Here is a 23,206-nt window from a genome sequence, read left to right on the forward strand (position 1 = left end):
AATTATACCTCCCCTCTTCTATGTGGCTGATGCCATTTTGATTGCATAATAAGCAATGGCACTCACTGCCTGAACACTGGAAGCAAAGCAATTTATAAGTACTTTTTGCAGAAGTCTTTTATATGCATCCCCTGTGATGAGATTGTTGATGACCACATTTATGGAATACATTGCAAAACCAATATTCTCTACTATGCAGTTTTTAAAAAGTCGCCCTATCATGTGTGGATGCATTCACACAACTGCTCCACTGTTCATCTCCATGAAAATGTAAACGTACATAGAATCCTTTTAGGGTCTATAGGTGTGTTCATAAATAATGGTTAACTTTTGTATGTCACAAATTCCAGAGTGGTAGCTGTTGTAGCAAAAACAATGAAGAGCACCTTAAGACACCTTAAAGACCAACATATTTATTATGACACAAACTTTTGTGGACTAGAGCTTGTTACCATGATGCTTTGGGTAAGATTTCACTTTGGTTCTCAACTGTGTTGGCATGACCAAAGAGTTGCATTTGGGGTAATTACCTCTCAGTGGAACTACATTTTCTATTGCCTTTTTGCGTTATCTGTTGCACAGACATGACAGGAATCACTAGGAAGATGGGACTGGAATAACTTAATGAAACTATCTGGCTGTCAAAAGATTGCTAAATGCATAGACTTTATGTCTCAGATTTACTGATGCAGAGTCTCTTTAGGCAAACATGGATATCACTTAGGTGTCAATTAAAAGGATGAGCAAAACAGTGGAGGCTCATTGCAGGTATCCTGTCCCACCAGGAAAACGTATGCAAAACACTTGTTTGTGGACACATGTGCGAAACCCTGTCTGTGGTGCCTACCCCTTCCCCAAAGAACGAGACACGAGACCAGAGTATGGGTTCAAATTGGCCACAACTTTATTGAACTTCAGAAGTGGGAAACTTGGCATAGGCCTTGGCAGGCAACCCTCTCAGCCCATGTGCTAAGGATATGCAAGTTGAAGAGGTACAGTGGGAGGGGACTGCAAAGCGCACACTTACACAGCATGCCCTCCGACTAACCTCGGTCCGGGAGTTTAACCTACATGCTGCAGCTTTAGGGCCAGGGGCTCCTGGTTTGCCCTTTAACGGGCCCTGCAAGCGCCACTGCATGGGAAGGGAGCATGCAAGTGTCCCCTCCAGTGGCGGAGTAAGGCTCCACGGTACCCGGGGCGGCAAAGGAAACGCCCCGGGGGCGGGGTGTCGTGACATCACATTGTGACGTCATGATGCTCCGCCCCCAGGGCATTTCCGGGGGTGCCGGCGCCGCTTCTGCAGCCCTCTTTTAAGCCGAAGAGCTCGCTTTTAAGCTCTCCGGCTCAAAAGGAGGCTGTGGAAGCGGCGATCCGATGACAGAGTGCGCCTGCGCGTGCAGGCGCACTCCGTCGTCGGGCCGTGCGCTGCCGCTCCCAGGGTGACGGAGGGAGCGGCAGCGCGTGGGAATGGTGGGAGGGGCTGCCTCTTGTCACCCCCACGTGCCGCCGTTCGCTCCGTTGTCCCAGGAGCAGCAGCACCGCACACACCGTGCGCTGCTGCTCCCGGGGGGACGGAGCCAGCGGCAGCGCGTGGGGCTGACAAGCACCGGCCCCTCCTACCACTCCCCACGCTGCCGGTCACCCCGGGAGCAGCAGCGCTGCACGGACGGGGTGCTCCCTCGGCCGTGCGCTGTTGCTCCTGGGGTGACGGAGGGAGCGGCAGCACTTGGGAATGGCAGGAGGGGCTGCCGCTTGTCACCCCCATGCGCCGCCGCTCGCTCCGGTCGCCCCGGGAGCAACAGCGCACGGCCGAGGGAGCACCCCGTCCGTGCAGTGCTGCTGCTCCCGGGGTGACCGGCGTTGCCTGGGGAGTGGCGGGAGGGGCGCCGCTTGTCGCCCCCACCCGCCGCTTCTCGCCCCCACCCGCCGCTTCTCGCCCCTGTCGCCCGGGGGCGTACCGCACCCACCGCACCCCCCTAGCGACGCCCCTGGTCCCCTCCCAACCTGATGATAGACTAAAGGCTTTTTAGTGTCTTTTTGCCACAAGGTTATGTTTAAACTACCTTGCTACTTCTTCTACACTCAGTTTCTTGTTCTCTTAGGTTAAGTGTGCATGAATGTGAGAGTGCACTAGTTATTGTGCAGATCATTTGTATGCTTTTGCTTGTGATAAACTTTGAGTTATATGTACTCTGGACTTCAAAAGACTGATTTCAAAAAGCTTAAGGAACTGCCTATCATCAGAAATACTCAAAGAGAAAGGAGTACAAGATGAATGGGAGTTTCTTAAAGGTGAAATATTGAAGACACAAAGGGATACAATTCCAACAAGAAGGAAAAGTGGGAGAAACCTAAAGAAACTGGTGTGGCTGCATAAGGAGCTTACAGATGAGCTGAAATCTAAGAAAGGAGAAATTGCAAAGGAAGAGCATATACAAGTAGCCCACAGTTGCAGGGAGAAGGTCAGAATTTGCTCAGGCTTGTAAGATAGTTTAAAATAATACAAAATGTTTCTTTGGCTATATTTGAAGCCAGAGGAAGAACAAGCAAATAGCAGGTCACTTGTGTGGAGAAGATGGAGAAATACTATTGGGTGACAGAAAAGGTGGAACTACTCAACACCTACTTTTCCTCTATCCCTTCCAACTCTACAATTCAATGATTCAGGTAGCACTCTGCCAGGACTGGCTTATCCAAAATGGCTGCTGCGATGGATGTGGACACACCGAGTGGGACTAATAGTGGTGCCGGCAAGAAGCGTTTCAAAGTAAAGAAGTGGAATGCAGCTGCACTCTGGGTTTGGGACATTGTGGTTGACAACAGTGCCATTTGCAGAAACCATATTATGGATCTGTGCATAGAATGTCAAGCCAACCAAGAATCAGCTACCTCCGAAGAATGCACTGTTGCATGGGCTGCCTGCAATCGTGCTTTCCACTTCCATTGTATCTATCATTAGCTTAAGACTTGGCAGGTGTGTCCATTAGATAATTGAGAATGGGAATTCCAGAAGTATAGGCACTAGCAGGAGAGAGAAGACCACCAAGTTAGTTGATTGTTCTTTCTTCAGATAAGCCTTTCACCTTGCAAGCAGGTTGATGAAGTCTGTGTAATTTAATAGCCACTTTTGTTTTCACCTTAAAATAATTATTGTGAATAGTAATAAACATGTTTGTCTCCGGGGCAGGGAGGGCTATTCAATGATTCTAAGTTAAGGTCAATATACAACAAGGCTGGGGTCAGATGTGGAGGCAAATATTTCTCTGTTTGGTCCTTCAGACTGCTACCCTGGCCACACTTTCCTCATACTTTTGCCTGGCTGAAAGGTGCCCTTGAACTTTAGCAATACCTCTTGCTTGTCTGGATGGAGGGGTGTTATGTGTAGAAACCTTGGACATCTGTATGCCAGGACTTTAGCCAACTGCACAAAGATAAGAGTCACATTCATTGTCCCACTCACTACTGGCGTGTGGTCCTACAATATTTCCCAAAAGAAAAAAACCCCTAGGGCTAAAAACAATAGGCTTCTCAGCATGATCTTATGAAAGCTTACTTAAAACCTGAGTTCTGATTTACGTTCAATGTCCTCCTTCCTTGTGATATGCATAGATTTACATATATGAATGACCAAAAGCAAGGGAATTCAAAACCAAATAATTTTTTCCCCCAGCGGCTAATATGGCAGCATCAATTCTCTACAAAAGGGATGGAAGAGTGAGAGTACACCTGCCTGATAATGTTAAACATGGGGGAGGTGAAAACAATCGAGTGAGAATTCATGTGAGTAATATTTTGCTGGAAGTACAAGGAAATTAAAAGTACATTTGCTGAAAACAGTGTATCATTTATTGGCCTTATCATGAGGGCTGTTCTTGTAACTTGCACAAGCAGTCCAAGACATCAGTCTCATTCAGTTGGCTTGGATGAAGGTGACACTGATACCATCAAAACTCTTTTTAAAAATACCTAGCCAACTCCAAAGATTTCAGCAAAATTCATGGTGTGGAGGTGTTATCTCAGCCTCTGAAGGATCTAATGTTATTTCCAGCACAGAGTTCATTAGCCAGCTTTCCACCAGCTCTGAGCCTGAAATTCTTTTCAAAACCTGAAAACAACTAGTTATAGGGATGTCAATTTTATTTTGGCAGAATTCCTGTGCTTGTAAATAGCTAAATTTTTATTATGCATTTATTTAGAATATGTCCCACTGAAGGGCTCTCTAAGCTGTTTACAAAATTTCACAGCAAAAAAATCTTAAAGAGTATGTGCCATATGTCCAGCATTTTCTTTCCCTTCTTTTCACCACAAATAAATGCTCCACATCTGATTTTTTGGGGAGGAGGGGTGTAGACATGGTTGATTTTCTGCTGCCAGTGTAGCTTTTAAAGGCACAGAGTTTTTCAAGGGGGAAAATAGCAACCTTATTATTGAAGGAGTGAAGCAGTGTACACTTGTGATTCTAGACATGCTTGAGAATAAGTTCCGTTGAATTCAGTGTCACTTAATTCAGAGTGAAAATACAGAAAACTAGGCTGCAGAGCTCTAGATATTATACTTTTCAAACCCAGGGTCCATAATGACGGCACAATTTTTAACATCAAAATGCTTTATAGAAAATCTATTGTAATTTTGGATCTTGAAGTTTAGAGCAATGGTCACTTTCTCTAAATTAAAACCTTCATTAAAATGTTTTGGGCAGAGCAGTCCTTAAATGCCATCTTTTCATTGTGTGCCTTTCCCTTTTTTGCTGAGCAGTTATAAGATATGGTATTCCTTTGGAGTAACAGTGACATATCTTTCCTTCTCCTTGCCTGTCACTGTTACTCCAAAGGAATACCATATCTTATAATTGCTCAGCAAAGAAGGGAAACACACACAATGAAAAGATGGCATAAAAAAGACTTACCTGCCCTGGCACCACTGCCATAGCCCATCAACCAGGGACTATACTAGTGACACCCACATACTCTTCATACATGGGGGGGGGCGCTAAATGGACCCACAACAACGGGGATATGCACCCAGCACACTCACAGCATGCAGAAAGGCCACTTTGTGAGTCTTCTACAGTTGAAGAGCAGGATACAAATGTTTTAAATAAAATAAAGGTGACACACAGCAACACTTCAGCTCCACCAGTCCCAGAGGCTTAACCAGAAATAAGGTCACTACCGTTAGTCCCCTTGAGTACTTCTGAAACTCCTCATAAACACTGTGTTCTGTTGGTATATCTGAGGCATTCCATCAGTGCATTTTTCATGGCAGCAGCATAACTAGCATTCAACTGGTATAGAAAGGCTTTTAACAAGTGCTTTGGCCTCTTAGCCATCGTATCCCAAATGTAGGACAGTGTTGTTGCTGACAGAAATATGGTTGAAAAATGAGGAAAATGGGGAGGGGGGGTTGTAACACTGTGGAAATGATGGTGAGGCTTCTTCTTAAAGTTCTCTTTTCATTGTGCAGGGCAAGACTGTTCTCAACAGCAAATTCTCCAAATTATACAAGCCCCATTTCTTTCTTTGAAATGGAAGGCAAAGTAGACAATGACCTGTAGCCAGGGACAGTGCACTTTCTGAACAGATTAATTAGCATCCCAAAGGTCTTCCAGAAACAACAATTCCCTGGTGGGGGAAGAGGCTGTAGTGTGGTTTGGACAGTCCCCAGTTGGTGCTTTCATGAAGAAATTTAAGTGACCAGGGACACAAATCTTCTTAATGCATCCAACCCTCCAATCCACTTAACATGAATTGTTTGTATAGTGAATTACTAGGGCACCACCTGCACTGTACATTTAAAGCATTATCACACCACTTTAAAGAGTCATGGCATCCCCCATTAATCCTGGGAACAGTAGTTTGGGAAGGATTATGAGAGTTAGTGGGAGACCACCACCCAAAGCTACAATTTCCAAAGCTGCTTAACAATCAACCCACCTTCCCAAGGACGTCTGGGAATTCAAGCTCTGTGAGGGGAAAAGGGATATTCTAACACTCTTAACAAACTGTAATTTCCAGGATTCTCTAGTGGAAGCCTTGGCTGTTTAAAGTGGTATGATCCTGCTTTAAGTGCCTAGTGTAGGTGGGGTTTAGAAGTGTTGCAATCCTATATATGTTAACTTGGCAGAATGCCTGGTCGAATATCAGGGCACTGGAGTTGCTGTCCTTCAGGGTGAATGCTTCCAATCCAACCCATCAATTTTCAAGTTACATGGCACGCTATGGGAAGTGCTGTAGCTCACCTGTAGAGCACCTGCATTGCATGCAGAAGGTCCAGATTTAATCCCTGGAATCTCCAGGTAGTGGTGGGGAAGACTCTGCCTGAAACCCTGGGTAGGTGTTGCCAGTCAGTGTAGATGGACCAATGGTCTTTCTCAGTATCAAGCTGCTTCCTATGTTTCTATATATATAGTCCTTCCAGGTGTTTGTTTGTTGTGGGACTGGTGCTGTTCATGCATGCAAGCTTTTCTCAGTCTCCACATGACATCACTGGCATCAAAATGTCAGCCTATGCATCCGTCCCCTTTCATCTAGATATACCCTTTAAACCTGTTACAGGTGGGTAGCCGTGTTGGTCTGCCATAGTCGAAACAAAATAGAAAATTCTTTCCAGTAGCACCTTAGAGACCAACTGAGTTTGTTCTTGGTATGAGCTTTTGTGTGCATGCACACTTCTTCAGATACCAAGTATCTTCTTCGTATCTGAAGAAGTGTGCATGCACACGAAAGCTCATACCAAGAACAAACTCAGTTGGTCTCTAAGGTGCTACTGGAAAGAATTTCCTTTAAACCTGATAAGTTACAAGCCCTGTTGTTAATGACCCATTTGCAATATTAAGCCCCCATCTAAAAGCACCCATACAGAAAGACAGACAAGCAGACAAGCCTGCAACCATCAGTGTATGAGCCAGAAAACTGTGGCTTCGATTAAGAATGGTGAAAGCCTCAAAAGGAGAAATTGAGAGATGTAAAATACAATTCCAAACTAATCAAACTTATATCCTGGCAAGAAGCCATTATTCAATTAGAGTTACAACTATAGCCTGTGCGGCTCATGTCAGAAAGAGATATAGCATTATAAGCATTTATTTCTGCTCAGCAAGATATGAACTTTCTCTCCACGTATAGAGGCCCATGTCTTATGCGTAAGTCAAATTTATATTTACACGGTGACTCAACGTTAGCTGCAAGTCTTTGTCTCTGCAAAACAGCTCAGTGTTGTTTTCTTCAAACCCCCAGAACCATTGCACCTGTTTTGGTTACATCCATCTTTTGTCTTTAATGTGACAACTAGGTATTAAACGTAGTCCACTCTTCACAAGTCCCATTGAATTCAATGAAAAAAATGGGAATTCTGTTTAGTTCAATGGTGCAGCTGGGCAAACTTGCATCCTCTCATTCTGCACAAATTTGCACAAAGGCATTGTGAGAAGAGAGGAATCCAATGCACCCATTTAGGACATCCAGTCCCGATAAGGCATCTGTGTTCAATGACACTGAATCCCTCACCTGTATTTTTGTCTGTATTGCAAATGTAGGAATGAAAATCATGAGGTCAGGGCTGTCAAGGCAGTATACATGCTGTGAGGAATGATATCAATGTGGGAAACACCAAACTGTATTAACAAAGCAATCCTATACTTACAGTATATTACTGCAGGCCTGGTGTTTTGCCCCACTACACTGGTGAAATGGTCACTGAACCCAATGCCAACTCAGAATGTTTTCTACTCCTACCGAGGTTAATGGGAGGGAAATTTCTCCTCCCAGTGTCCTCCTATAATTCTGGTTCTGTTAGCAAATCGAGGGACTTCTGCTTGTACAGCTGCTTATGTATTGCTGGTATGGTATCATGCTATGTTAACCTTTGTAACTTTCTTGCAATAAAGTGCTAAACTGGCAACATGGGAAATTCCTGTGCAAATGTATCCTAAAAGTACACATGCACATATTGTTTTATTCTGAGTAATAACAGAGAATAACTCCTCTGATAATATCTTTAGCTTCCATTTTATTTGCTCTCACACACTTCTAGTCAGATATAATTATTTCCACATTGCATCAGTACAACGCTACGTACACTTCATGGATGACTATTCCAGATTGCTGTGTCATGGTTTTCAGAATAGTCTCTCTTCTCCCTTTTCCATGGTTATTCGCTATTTTATCTCCCAGCCCTCCCACCCCTCATGCTTTTCCCTCTATTTATTGATTTTTCTTTATCTCTTTACCATTTATGTCTTCTAATTTCTTACTCCCTGATTTAGTTAAACACATGGAATAATTTTACCACCTAGAACAGGATAATTACTGTGAATGAAGAATAGGAAAGGTGGCAAGTTATTTCAGGGAAACTATTTAGGATAAAGAATGTGATCTTGTACAGGTGACTCTAGGGGTGAATCTTGGCTAACACACCAATTAAGATACACCTAAATCTCTGCAGATTATAAAAACTTTAACCTGCTGAATTCATGTCCATTGTGTTATCCAGCTGTTAAACACACAGCACCTTGGTGGGGGGGGGGAGGGATACCGATAACTTCAGTGTGCCTCCAGACTGTCAATATTTTGCAGGAGGGATTCAAGCACAAACTGGGAAATTAAGGTTTGCATAATTAAAGTGGATTAGAGTGCTCTGTTGACCTAGCACCACAAATCCACTTTAAAAAAAGAGGCTGGCTTTTTGCAGTTAGGAAAGTGACAATGAAATGTATACAAAAGTGTGGAATAAACAAATGATTAACAGGAAGACATATAAACACCACACAAGCAAATCAGGATGAATGTTCATTGTCATATAATCTTCCTACAAACAAACGCCTGATAAGGATCAGTACATTTTTTCTGCTGTGTAAGCTTTGTGCAAGCAAACCAGAATAAATGTTCAATAAAGAGGTAATATGGAGGAACTCTTAGTGAGTCACTGAAGGTACTCTGTGCACCCTTGAGTTTTAATTTATTTCCCTTGGACAAAGCCTACTCACAAAATTCAAACTGAAGGCCATTGTCCTAAAAATCCACACCAAACTAGATTTAAAAAAAGAAAAACCCAATTAGAGTTCCATCACTTTATGACTGATGCCAAAACCCAGGATCTTGAAACAATTTCTTCAAAAGCAGAGTTAAAGTGAACAGAACTTAGTACTGCCAAATTCAATATGAATCAAGGATCTTTAATAATTTATATAGGAAGAATACGGGTGCCAATTCCCTCTCCCATTGTAGTGCTCTTGTCCATTTAATAGCTGCATGTCGGGCAGAAATTCAGATGATGAAGTTTTCCACATCACTATATGTAGCTCAATGCCAGGAAAACATCAGTGGCTGAACTTTTGTCTGTCATTCAGTTGTTAATGGCCTTGTCAGAACCAAAGTTGGCAACCCTAGTGAATGCAACACATTGCCAGAATTCAGTTACAGTGAACCTTAAACAAGCATTGAGGTAGTGATGTCACAAATATGCCTGTTGAAAATGCTGAGAAATAAGTTGTGAGTTCTTGCAAAGTTTTGCCCTTGGGCAAACTGGATCCATGTGAATCAGAGGCTGAAGAATTTTAGGTCGCTGGTGGGCTCTTAAATTGCAACAGTTAAGAACCAACATTTGAAAAAGTATTTTTTCACTAAGCTAAACATTTTAATGTCTTTTTTTCCTGAGAAAATGTCTGAGATTTTTCTTATTTTCAACTCTCCCCCAACACCCCAGATGTTCTTGGCATGTGCCTATCTTGAGAGACAATAGGTACACCTCCAGGGATGAAGTCAAACTGCTGCGTTACCCAAACTGAAGTGATATCCCCAAGAAACAAGCCTGGGCAGTGTCCTGGGCTGCCCAGATGACTCACTGATGTGGTCCAAAGGAAAGCAGAAAAATACGCTTGTCACCAGCTTAGCTTCAGGAGTTGCTGGAAAGAGGCATACAAGGCACCATCCAATCATCCTAGGGACACTCTGGATTTGTGTAGGGTTTATTGCTTATCCCTTTCTTCTCCTGTAGATATCCCACAAGGTAGCAGAGGTTTAGGATGAGAGATTTCCTTCTCTTAGATGGGCTACCTTCCTATGTGGACAAGCCCCATCTGCCCCTCACTTCCCTCTGCTCTACAGCATGTGCAGAAACTGCCTTCTTGACCATGGGACCCACTAATGGACTCATTCACTCAATCTGCTGGAGTATGTATTTGCATGCAGGGGAAGTCCCTAACTCACCGAAGGTTAGTTACCCTAACCCAGCTGAGCCAGCCAGTTGAAGTCAGTCCCAGGGTGTGGCTGCTGTTGCAAGCTGGTAACCTCTAGGAACCACAGGTGAAAGTTGAGGACAGGGTGGGGACTAATGGTGGACAAATTACCCCAGAAGCAGCACACCATGTTCCCCCACCAGAGGTACTATGCCTCCTCTAACACTGCATACCCCAAATGCACTTTGCAGAATTCCCACCATTTTTGTGGTGGTCACCATCTTCTGCACACCCACCCCACCCCAACAATAACTCAGAACAATATTAGGTCTGGGACATTGCGGAGGATGGAAAATGGGGTATTTTGGGGTACTAAGTTTTGTTGGGAGTTTTTGATGTTATTGATATTAATTTTTTGTATCATTATTTTTATATGGAAATTGTTCAGTTTGGTTATATAGTTTTTGATGCGTTTTATTATTTTTATGACTACTTTGCTACGTTTGTAACTATGTTACACCAGTGTGGTGTAGTGGTTAAGAGCGGTAGACTCGTAATCTGGTGAACCAAGTTCGCGTCTCCGCTCCTCCACATAAAGCTGCTGGGTGACCTTGGGCTAGTCACACTTCTCTGAAGTCTCTCAGCCCCACTCACCTCACAGAGTGTTTGTTGTGGGGGAGGAAGAGAAAGGAGAATGTTAGCCGCTTTGAGACTCCTTTGGGTAGTGATAAAGCAGGATATCAAATCCAAACTCCTCCTCCTCCTCCTCCTCCTCCTCCTCCTCCTCCTCCTCCTCCTCCTCTTCTTCTTCTTCTTCTTCTTCTTCTTCTTCTTCTTCTTCTTCTTCTTCTTCTTTTCATATTGTAAACCGCCTTGAGCATTGTTTTAACTGTGGAAAGGTGGCATACAAATAAAATGATGATGATGATGATGATGATGAAAATGGGTAACGCGACTGCTATTGCTACTTGCAGCAGCTGCACCCAAACATTTAGTAAAAAGGAAAGAAGTTGTGTCAAGACAGTCCAGCTTTTAGTTGAGTGGGTGCTGCATTGCCGTTTTGTGCTGCTGTTTTGTTAATTTTGTTGTTGGTTGGTTTTGTAGTTTTGTTTTATGATTTTAATATAATTTGTACTTGTTTTAATTGTGCTGTTTTTATAATCCTCCCTTGGACCATTTGCTGAAGGGCAGGTAGTAAGTAGACTAAATAAATGGTCAACCCCAACAGAGAAACAGTTGGCCAGTTACTCCTTCCCTTGGATAAATTATTTGAAATACCCACTTCTGCCCCATTTCTCTGAGTATAAGCATGGCAGAGAATTTCAAGGTGTAATTTGTGGTTGGCTCTAGTATTTTTATATTTTTCTCAAATAATGCAACCTGTAACATCCTTTTTTGGAATCAGGCTCTTAAACCAATTATGTGCAGACTGATAGACTTACAGATATGAAAAAAGCACTTAAGAGTTATTAAATGTTCAGGAAGCTGAGACAGACAAAATTAGAGATAATTGATCATTTAGTTTCCATTGTCAAAAGAGTATACACATATATGCAAGATTTTTTTATAGAAAAATCAGAGGGAAACTTCTGTAAATCCCTTACTACTCTTGTTCCTAAACACACCTCTTTCTCTATGACATGTGTGTGCATGCATACACACTCACATCATCATCTAACTCTGCTCTTCTCATTACGGAATAATTTATCAGGTAAGCCCTTTTTACATGTTCAGTGGAGTAAGTCAAGATTATGCTCACTCTGTTCCCATTTCCAACCCCCACACATTCGCATGGAGGTTTGAATAGAGTTTACATGTGTACAAATTGTACATGCATAAACTCTTTCTGTGCTGTTGTGAAAACTGCAAAAGACAAGATACAGTTATGGCTGAGATCCTGCACCCTCTTCCATTCATTCAGTGTATACGCCATGTGAAAAGGGCAGTTTTACTAAAGCGAGCAGTAAAGGCTAGAAAAGTGAAATGCAAGTTTTATAAAAGTATAATAAGAGAGGACATTAGAATAAACCAAGAGAACGAGATGCAAACCAAGGCAAACATTTTTTTGGTGTATTTGTTTTGTAGATGGGATGGAAGCTTTACAATAGTTTTCAAAAATCTCACTTCTGAGAATGATAAAAATCAGCTGCTAGAAGATGGATCAGATATGTGGGCTGGGGGAGAGGCATTTCATGGGCTGCATTTCCTAAAAGTGTGTGATCATTTTGCCTTAATCATCCCAGCCAGAACTGAAGCAGCTCAATTCCGGGAGATTCAGGAGAAGCAGAAGGGCGTCGTTCAGTGGCAGAGCACATGCTTTGCATGCAAATCCCATGTCTGGGCCCTGGTATATCTCAGCCCTACCTAGCCATCATATAATTGTAGAGTTGGAAGGGGTCTCCAGGGTCATCTAGTCCAACCCCCTGCAATGCAGGAATCTTTCACTCATCATGGGGCTCGAACCCATTCCCCTGGGATTAAGAGTTTCATGCTCTACTGACTGAGCTACCCATGCTCTACTGACTGAGCTACCCTCATCCTGCCTGAAACCCTAAAGCCACTTTCAGCTGGTACAGTCAATATTGAGCTAGTGATCTAATTTGGTAGAAGGCAGATCCCTAGGTTCCTGTTTGGTGTGAACTTTGGCCACTCATACCATCTCTCATCCTAACCTACCTTAAAAAGGTTGTTGTGAGGACAACTGTAGGGAGGAGAAAACCATATATAGCATCTTGAACTTCCTGGGGTGAATGAATCTGGGATATAAATGTAATTGTAAAATAATGCTTCAGTTCTGAAGCACTTCTCCTACTTAAGAAACTCAGCCTTACCTAATGCTTTCCACCAGATCACATCCACACTGCACATTTAAAGCTTGCAGCTTCCATCAAAGAATCCTAGGAACTGCAGTTCCCAGTTTAATCCTCATAGAGCTACAATTCCCAGCAGTCTTAACAAACTACAGTTCCCAGGGTTCTTTTGGGGAAGCCATGTGCTTTAAATGTGTGTTAGGGTTGTGTATGATTTTAAGTTTATTTCTGAACCATTTGGTATTAAGTACAGTATGTTTAATACTTCCACTTTTATGTTGAAGGAAATGCCAGCCAATCACCAGCTATTGATGGTGAAGGATTCAAATGATAAATAGTGATGCCTCATTCCTACCCTTCCAATAGCAGAAGGTGGGGGAAATGGCATCCAGGAAAGCCCTTTCAGCAGCTCCTCCTCCTCCTCCAAGACATCTGGAGGAAGTCAGGAAGAGTGAAATCAACAAAAGGCAGTGACTACTCCTGCCTTTTATCTGTTACTCACCCTATTTGGGAATCAGCAGCAGGCAGAACATGGTGACATGGAAGCAATCACTCCAGTCCAGTCATTTAGCTTAGCCAGTAGAGATTCTTAGGTAATCTCAGGGCTGTGGGTTCAAGCCCCACATTGGGTGAAAGATTCTTGGGCAGTCGGACTAGAAGACCCCTGTCCAACCCTACAGTTCAATGATTCATCTCTTGCCCACCTGTTGTCAGATGGTGCAGTATAGAGAGCATAGGAAGCCCAGAAGCAGAGACAGAGTGCAACAGCCTTCTCCCCTTTTGTGGTTTCCAAGAAGTAGTGTAACTAGGATGGGCATGGAAGGAGCAGTCACACAAGCCTCTCAGCTTTCCTCTGCCTCTGGGTGGCACAATGGAGGCACTGGGTGTGCTCAGTGAGAGGAGGCAGTGGGTTAGTTACTGGCAGAAAGAATTGGACAAGCGATTGCTGCCGTCTCTCATTGCTTGCACATCCCTAGCAGCGCCACCCAGAGGGAAAGCACAGGTGGGTGAGAGGCAGCTGCTCCTTCCCCCAGCCATCCTCTTCTGCCATGTCTCCTAGAGAGAGAGAGAGAGAGAGAGAGAGAATGAGAGAATGGGCAGAGGTGGTTGCTTGGACCATGAAACTGATCTTCCCTGCCGCATGAAAGGCATCAGGAGCAGCCACTACCTGTTTTTCACTCTTTCCTTTCCCCATCCACAAATGGCAAGGCTCAGATCAAGTGGCGTTGCAGAAACAGGGGTGAGGGGGAGAGGTTAGAGGGCTTCCTGGCAGTATGTGAGAGAAGACACGGTGCAGAGTTAAACTGTGGAACTCCTTTCCACAGGAGGCAAGGACAGCTGCCAACCTAGATGGCTTTAAGAGAGGATTAGACAAATTCAGAGGAGAGGGCTAGGATGGCTATGCCTGTACAGTTGGATACCAGCTGTTGGAAAGGACGGGAGGGGACGGTGTTCTTGTGCTCCCATCCTGCTTACTGGTTTCCCACAGGTATAGGACTCAACGCCTAGCGGCTGAGGTCCCTTCACACCCCCCCAATAATATCTGAGGGGGCTGCCCCTCCAAGATTCAAATGGGGGGGGCTGCGTGACTGCGTCATGTGATCGATTATGTGGGACGGGGCTTACCCGCCCCTCTCTTCCAATATTTTATTCAAGTTGGCACCCTTGCCCACAGGCACCTGGCTGGCCACTGAGACCAGGACGCTGGACGAGCCGAGCCACGGGCCCGATCCAGCACGCTCCTCTGACGTTCCTCTCGAGTCTTCAACCCCTGTTTCCAGCCTCTGCTACAGCGCAGGAGAGCCTTGCGCTGCCTCCTCCCCGGCAGCAGCTCTTTCTTCAGGAGGCAAAAGAAGCGGCCGCGTAAAGGCGCGCTTGCACCATACGTGCCTCGCCTCACGTGTAGCTCTCGGGCCGTCCCGACCGCGTTTCCGCGAGCGCCTCCGCCACGCCAAGTCTCCTCGCGCGCCCCCTTCCCGCCCGCCCGTCCGCCCGCGTCCCCTAGTCAGCCGAGCGCCAGCGAGAAAGCCAGAGCTTCTCCCGCCGCTCGCCAGCAGCTGCCTGCGGAGCGGAGCCGAGCAGCAGAACGAGGGGGGAGGGCCTGCTGGGCGGGAGGAGGCGGGGGCGGGGGCGGGGAGCGCGCGCTGGGCGCCCGGCGCTGAGTGGACGGCTCGAGACGGCGGCGCGTGCAGCGGCGGCGGCGGCGGCAGCAGCAGCAGCAGCTCCTCCAGCAAGAGGCTCAGTGGGCAGCGTCGCGCTGCGTTTCCACAAGCAAGAAGCCCAGAGTCCGGAGCGGCGGCGGCGGCGGCGGGGTTGGCGGCAAGGTGACGGAGTGGGCAGCGCGCACTTTCCCCCTTTCGACTCGCGCCTTTTTTTCCTTTTTATTATTTTTCTCTTTTTTTGTGGAGCGGGACCGGCTTCTCGACAAGGGAGCCTTCGCTGTGGAAACCCCGCTTTCTGTTTTGCGAGGGGAGGGTGCGGACGCGCTCGCTCGCGTGTGTGTGGGGTGCCTTCGGGGGCTAACCCGCCCTCGCGGTGTCTCTCTTCTCTCCCTCAGATGCTCAAGGTAGCCGCCTTCGCGTGTGTGTGGGCAGCCGCTTGGTGCAGTCAGGCGGTGGTAGCGGCGGCGGCGGCGGCGGCAGCAGCAGCGACGGGCGCCGGGGGCAGGTCAGACAGCGGCAATTTTCTGGATGATAAACAATGGCTTACTACTATCTCCCAGTATGACAAGGAGGTTGGACAGTGGAACAAATTCCGAGACGTAAGTGTGCCGTGCTCGCTTGCTCGTCCGCCTGCCTGCCTGATCCTTCTGCCACTGCTGCTTCTTCTCCTCCTCCTCCTCTTTCCCCTTCCTCTATCTAATTTCTGCTTACCTGGGTTTTCGCTGCGGGCGCGATCACCTTTCCTCTGCCAAGAAGTTCTCCTGCGCTTTTCTGCTCCTGTTTCGCGAAAACTGGCATGGCTCCCTCGCTCCTCTTCCCCGATGCGAGCAGACTTTGTTTCCCCTGCAACGATCTTCATTTCCCACTGGCGGGTGCTGTAATGTCTCAACTTTTTTTTCCTGGGTGGTGTGGGGAGATGTAAAGGGTTTTTTGTTTTTTGGTTCCCCACCCTTCCCTTCCCCGCATCGCCTTGAGTGTAAAAAGTGCATCCCCACTGTGGGGAGCTTTCTCGCTGCTGTTAACTGAGTAGTGTAAGGATCGATCCGGTGGCTTAATGGACCCTTTAAAAGAACTTGAAAGTCAGAGGAGGAGGAGGAGGAGGAGGGAGACGGAGACACGCAGACAATGCTACTTGGGGAGACTTGGATGTCTGCGAATGAATAAAAGCCCTGATTGATGGTGATGGGTTGCCTTGGGGGTGGGTGGACTTTCCCACCCCATGCCATCTCTCTTTGTGCACGTGCAGGTCAGAAATATTTAATAATGCTGGTCTTAAATGCTGAGAACCAGGGGATGGAAATGGTGATGAAAAGGCTGGATGTGGGGGGAGGGGAGAATAGACACAGAGGAGGTTAAGAGTCGTCACTGGAAAGGAGAGTGGGATTTTTTAGGGCATATGTTGGTCCTGTTTTTAACGCATAGTTTGTGGGAAAGATGCTTCCCTTTTGATGGAAGCAAGCTGAGTTTTCTGTGGCTGGCTGCTGGTGGAGTGTAGCTCCTGCTACTGTCATCTCGGATCCTAGTGTTTTATCTAGGGATCTGTATTCTCTAACTGGAAGAGAGGGATGTGCTTGAGTTACACTTGCAGTGCTTTTTCACCCCATGGAATGCAGTTGAGTGAGTTTGGTGGAACATGCATGAAGCCAGGGTCACATTTGAAACTAGGTGGGGAATGCAACTTACTTTCTCTCCTCCCTCTCCACTGCCCCCCTCTTTTTTGGGACCTGATCAGATGGAGCCCAAGCAAGGAATGTGCTAAGTGAGCCCCAAATCTCATACTCAGGCAGGTCCAGTCTGTGCAGAGAATGCTTCTGAATATTTGGCTAAGGGAGAATGCTAGTACTAGTTTGAAAGCATCCCCAGTCCCTTTAAATCTCCTTGCTCTATCCTTTTCAAAAAGTTATCATGAGACTAAATATAAATTCTTAAGAAGCAACACATGTGTTGCAAAAAATAATGTGAATGCTTTGGCATACTTTTGTGAATTTTTCTTAACTTAGGCTGAGACTCGTAAAGGTTTGCAGTGGAGACATCTTTGATCTGTGCAGCTTGATGTATGTGGCCTGTGAAACCTTCTGTATAATTGGAAGCGAGTTCTATGTCATTCGCTAAAACTTACTTCCAAGTTAGTGTGCATTGGATTGCAGCTTCAGTCTGAATATTTACTAGGGAGTAAGCCACAATGGACACAGTGGGACTTGCTTCAAAGTAAACAAAGCATAGCATTGCATTGTTTAGAATCTTATCTCCTTAGAAGCAGTTGAATGATAATTATCACCATTTATTTAAATGTTACTCCTCTAAAAATATCTAGTTGGTGCTTTGGAAACTCTTCTCTACTGTTGAATTTTTTAAATGAGGAAACTTTTTTTTTTAAGTATCAAAGTTTTCTTGTTAGAGCAAGCATACTTTGGATTGCCATTGTTTCTTTACTTTGAAGAAAAGCAATAGCTGAATTTTTTGTATGCATGTTAATAACTTTGGTTTTAAATTACCCCCCCCCCCCACTGAATTACTAAGAGAGAGAGAGAGAGAGAGACTGCATACAGTGATATTTATTGGCCATGGTCCCTACACTTGAGTCACTAACAATATCTTATTATGACAAATTGTCCGTGTTTCATTAGCACTTAAGTCTTTGCACATTGCTCTGTGCTCTATACTATTCTGTTTAAATAAATATATTTGAAACCTCCAGCAAACTCTTCTCTTCTGCTTCAAGTTGCCAGAAAGCTGGCACCCCAATAACAAGAGCAATTTCATCCTCTAAAATGAACATGTTTTGGCCCCTCTTTGGGTTCTAATGGTGTTCATAAAAAAATGAAAGACAAATGAGAGTAGACGATATAGGATAGGGTCCACACTACTGTTTTACTAGTAAGGAGAGAAAACATAAGTCAAGGGCATGCCATCTTAAGTTGATAAATCATGAACAATGGAATGTGAGAGGTTTTCTGGAAATAAGTTAATCTCAAGCAATAAGGTATCATTTTCTGTATTTGAGATTGGAATAGGTTTTCTTGGCTTATGGATAGAAAATACTAATTTCCGAGTTAGAAATGTACTTTGCTTCAAAGTATTCAAAGGGATTGGTCACTGCTTACATCATATGCTTATATGCTGAGCTCCATGAACTTTCTAAGAAAAAAATGCACGGGAATGGGTTTTGGATTAATAATCAGCATCTTTCTGAATTTGTTTATAGTGAAAGATGGATTTTGCTATATAGCCAGTTAAGTAAGGAGTATTGAATGTTGTGTGTGTGATAATTAACTGAGGGTGCTTATTACCACTGCAGTGCAAAGTTGCAAAACTTACAGTGGTGCTGATTTTATCTGTAGATAAAACTTTAGTTAGCAGCTGAATTTTCAGTAAGCCAGTGTGTCTCTTTGAATGAATGGATGAATGAATGCACTGGAAAGGAATTCTAAGTGAACTGTTAATAAGCATCCATACATCATGGTTTCAAACATCTACCACAAATTGCATCACATACACTTTAAACTTTATTGATTTCCTTGACACTAGAATTTCTAACTCCTCCCTCTCAAAAAGAGAGAAAAATGTTTGTCTTGAGACTTTCAACAGGTCCCTTCAATACTTTGTTTGTATCTGTGATTTAATCTGAAATCATAAGTTTTTCATGCTATTCCTTCTGCATTGCCAGTTTATGTACAGTGGTACCTCCAGTTAAGAACTTAATTCGTGTATACAGTTTTTTGTCCATGCTGGAAATAGCATAAATAACAGTTGGGCTAGTAAAGGTGTCCACGTGTGCGTGGCTAAATACATTTCAATAGTAGGTTTCAATTTTAATTTTTAGCTTTGATTATTGTATGAAATCTTTAAAAAATGCATTCCTCCTTAATGTAGAACTAGAAGCTTGAGATTTTCCAGTTCAGTAGTATGTGATTATTGTAGGATGTGGGACTAGTGTCAAATCATTGTATGATATATCCATGAAGACTGTGATCTTGTGCATACTTAAGTGTAAGAATCATGTAACCTACATCTGAGATGGTGTGCATATGATCATGCTGCTCATGTGTTAACTGATACTTTCAATGCATTATCCCATAAAACTGAATAAGTAAATGCATTGTAAAAGATCCTTGTTGGTGTTGTGTGTGGTATTGTTGGGATATTAGCCAGTTTTGTTTTGTTTTTTGTATCTGAAACAAACAAACAAACAAATTTGTTCTAAGTATTAAAGTATTTGGAGAATACTCCCTATTGAGTCTTCCAATAAAATGACCTGGTATCGTGTCTGTTTAAAATATGGGTTGCTAAACTGTAGCCTTCCAGAAGACGTTGGTCTGCAGTTCTCATTTTATTTCATCCAATTCTACAATTCTTTTATCATTGGCTGCACTAGTGGGGGTTAATGAGAGTCGTAGTCCAATAACATCTGGAGGACCGCAGATTACCCATATAAAGAAATTTCAGAGCACTAGTGATTCAATCCTATATCCACTTATTTGGGAGACATCCACATTGAACATAAGACTTTTTTGTGTTAGCTGGGCACAATTCACATGGAAGAACTTTCTCCATCACAGTAGATTCATAAGACAAACTCCACCTGTTGAATGTTTTACTGTGCAGCAGCTGTTAAGGGCACAGGAGACTTGGTCATGAAAGGATGTAGTAATCCTATCGATGCTTACTACCAACATCTGGATTTATTGTAAACAGAGTCTGCATATGTTCATTTTTCAAGGAGAGCTTGTGCTCAATACATAAAAGATGTCATGATTCCACAATCCTGAAACAACTAATTTTGAAGTAGTACTGTAGCTGTTGATATTAAAGTGGTTGACTATTTTGGAATATTCTGAAATAATGTAAGGTTATGGTTACAGCTGCCTGAGCTTTTTAATTCAGCCTCAGCAAATAGGTGGTGAAGGCCTGGGAATACATTTTTTAATACCTTAGTAATATAAAAAGTCTTCCTTTATTCAATTCCACTTCTGTAGAACTTTGTTCTTTTTTTTCCGAGTGTGGAAAGGATTTAGAATGTTTAAACAGTTTTAAAGTGTGTGACAAGCAAGCGTTCTGTAAAATAGGAAAAATCCTATCTCTTTCAAAGGTAATTCTGGTGTGAAAAGAAGTATTTAAAGGCTTAACTCAGAGTTAACTGACAGGATTGATTAATGTGTAAGATAATGACCCTGACTTCTGGCTCATTGGCTCAGCTTTCCAGAAGTGATTTAGAACACAATGAAAGAGAATAGAGAGCTGTTCTGAAATAATTGTCCATAATCGGGGAATGTCTTAGGCCAACATTGGCTTTACACCATGTTGTTGCAACATGTCTTATAATGTTGGCATTACATTAAATTGGATTTTTCACTAAAATGATATCCATGGAATGGTGTAAATTTCAAATAATCTTTAGTACTTTATATGAAACTTAACATGACATTTCTGCTTCTTAAAAGAAATGAGTTCTCTTGTGACAGTCCAGAAGTTATTCATCAGCTACATTGCAAAAGCCATGTGTTACCCTGAAACAGTAGAAAATTTATGTGTTGGGAGTATGTATGGACTTTGTGCTTAATTCCAGCAGACAGTGGTCATATTACAGGGCAGAGAGGCAATCCTGATGATATTTAAACTGAAAATTAGCTTGATGAAGGGTTGAAGAGGCAGTTTCCCACAGGGAAGCTTGTTTCCCACAGACATCTGAATCTGGCTTCATGACTGAGCTGAGATGTGAAGCTAGGACATCTAGCTCTTAACCATGTTACTACACTAGCTGATTACGTTAAGTAAGATAGGTGATAGAATCTGGAAAGATAATATTCTTGGAAAATGAAATGGACACAGCTGACTGCTGGCTGACCCTTGTCTTCTAAGTGTGACTCTTAACTGGAAGGTTCCCACAACACAGCAGGATTCCTCAACTGTCAAAAGTAGCCCATCATCAACTACAGTATTTGTTGTTGTTCAGTTGTTCAGTCGTGTCCGACTCTTCATGACCCCATGGACCAGAGAACGCCAGGCACGCCTATCTTTCACTGCCTCCCACAGTTTGGCCATACTCATGCTAGTCGCTTCGAGAACACTGTCCAACCATCTCATCCTCTGCCATCCCCTTCTCCTTGTGCCCTCCATCTTTCCCAACATCAGGGTCTTTTCTAGGGAGTCTTCTCTTCTCATGAGGTTGCCAGTATACAGTATACAGTATACAGTATACAGAAAGCTAATGCAATATGGAACAACTGATTGGCTCAAAATTGGGAAAGGAGTACAAAAAGGCTGTATATTGTCTCCCTGCTTATTTAACTTATATGCAGAATTCATCATGTGAAAGGCTGGACTGGATGAATCCCAAACTGGAATTAAGATTGCCGGAAGAAATATCAACAACCTCAGATATGCTGATGACACAACCTTGATGGCAGAAAGTGAGGAGGACTTAAATAACCTTTTAATGAGGGTGAAAGAGGAGCGCAAAATATGGTCTGAAGCTCAACATCAAAAAACTAAGATCATGGCCACTGGTCCCGTCACCTCCTGGCAAATAGAAAAGGAAGAAATGGAGGCAGTGAGAAATTTTACTTTCTTGGGCTCCATGATCACTGCAGATGGTGACAGCAGTCACGAAATTAAAAGACACCTGCTTCTTGGGAGGAAAGCAATGACAAACCTAGACAGCATCTTAAAAAGCAGAGACATCACCTTGCCGACAAAGGTCCGTACAGTTAAAGCTATGGTTTTCCCAGTAGTAATGTATGGAAGTGAGAGCTGGACCCTAAAGAAGACTGATCGCCAAAGAATTGATGCTTTTGAATTATGGTGCTGGAGGAGACTCTTGAGAGTCCCATGGACTGCAAAAAGATCAAACTTATCCATCCTTAAAGAAATCAGCCCTGAATGGTCACTGGAAGGACAGATCCTGAAGTTGAGGCTCCAGTACTTTGGCCACCTCATGAGAAGAGAAGACTCCCTAGAAAAGACCCTGATGTTGGGAAAGATGGAGGGCACAAGGAGAAGGGGACGACAGAGGATGAGATGGTTGGACAGTGTTCTTGAAGAGACTAGCATGAGTTTGGCCAAACTGCAGGAGGCAGTGAAAGATAGGCGTGCCTGGCATGCTCTGGTCCATGGGGTCATGAAGAGTCGGACACGACTGAACGACTGAACAACAACAATGCAATTTCCCAAGAACTGGAATAGCCTCGATCAACATTACCTTGAAAAGTGCTGATCTTGCCCAATAAGAAAGCCAGATCCCAGCCTGAAATTTCAGATTTTCTTGCACTCCAGATGCTGATGTAGCAACTCTGCTACAGTATTACCTTTTACTCTATGGTACAATTCCATCTTATGCAGGGGCTTGGTTCTGTGTATACACAAAAATAGCATATCTCCAAATCCTTGGAGCCACCCCGTGGCCAGCAGGTGGTGGTGGGGTGGAGAGAATCCCTGGAGTCCATGTCCAACAAGCAAGTCAGAGTTTAAAAGCTCTTTTCGTGGATCTGGTACAAAAAGAGCTTTTAAGCCCCCTGCATCGCTTGGACTTAACTTGCAGTTTCTGCCTTCAACAATGTATGGTTGAAACTATGCAAGTGAAATGCATTTACGATGCAGGCATGCAGTACTCTTTTCCTAACTGAGGTTTGCGGAACAGCAATCAAGGAAAGGCTACAATCCAGCAAGAAGCTCTCAGTGGTGTTATAATGACCAGAGAGTGTCAACCAGGACACACCTATTTTTTGTGGTACTTGACTGCAGAGATTTCAGGATGGCACCCAGTAGGATTTATCGGACTATGCTGTACTGATCTGTTCTTTGTAGGATAAGTGCAGGGTTTTCTTTTGTTTTGTTTTGACTATAGTCCTGTAGTATTTGTACATAGAGCTGCTGTTCCCCACTCATCTCTCCCAAGTTAAACCACAGCTACTATGTTTCTCAGATTTGTTGCTGAACCATGAAGATCTATAGACTGAAGAAACAATATATGGCCTCTGGCAAGGAAACAGAGTCAAGGTCTGAAAGTAATTATTGATGAGCCTGTTGATTACATGATTGAAAAGAGAGTATCACATGGTAAA

General features: G+C 43.9%; 1 protein-coding gene and 1 pseudogene across 2 annotated transcripts in view; both read left to right on the forward strand.

Annotated features, from left to right (window-relative positions):
- Positions 1–2,683: 2,683 nt before the first annotated feature.
- Positions 2,684–3,025, forward strand: LOC117053082 (annotated as a pseudogene).
- Positions 3,026–15,174: 12,149 nt separating this feature from the next.
- The window catches only part of SPOCK3 (SPARC (osteonectin), cwcv and kazal like domains proteoglycan 3), a 109,920-nt gene continuing 101,888 nt past the window's right edge, over positions 15,175–23,206 (forward strand). Inside the window, exons 1-2 of one of the 2 annotated variants that reach the window (XM_033159709.1) lie at positions 15,175–15,308; positions 15,542–15,745. In XM_033159709.1, coding sequence (XP_033015600.1) covers positions 15,542–15,745 — 204 coding nt within the window. In that variant the 5' untranslated portion in view covers positions 15,175–15,308. The remainder of the gene's footprint in view (positions 15,309–15,541; positions 15,746–23,206) is intronic. The other variant, XM_033159710.1, reaches the window with a different exon arrangement.

Source organism: Lacerta agilis, chromosome 9 (assembly GCF_009819535.1).
Source record: "Lacerta agilis isolate rLacAgi1 chromosome 9, rLacAgi1.pri, whole genome shotgun sequence".
NCBI lineage: Eukaryota > Metazoa > Chordata > Lepidosauria > Squamata > Lacertidae > Lacerta > Lacerta agilis.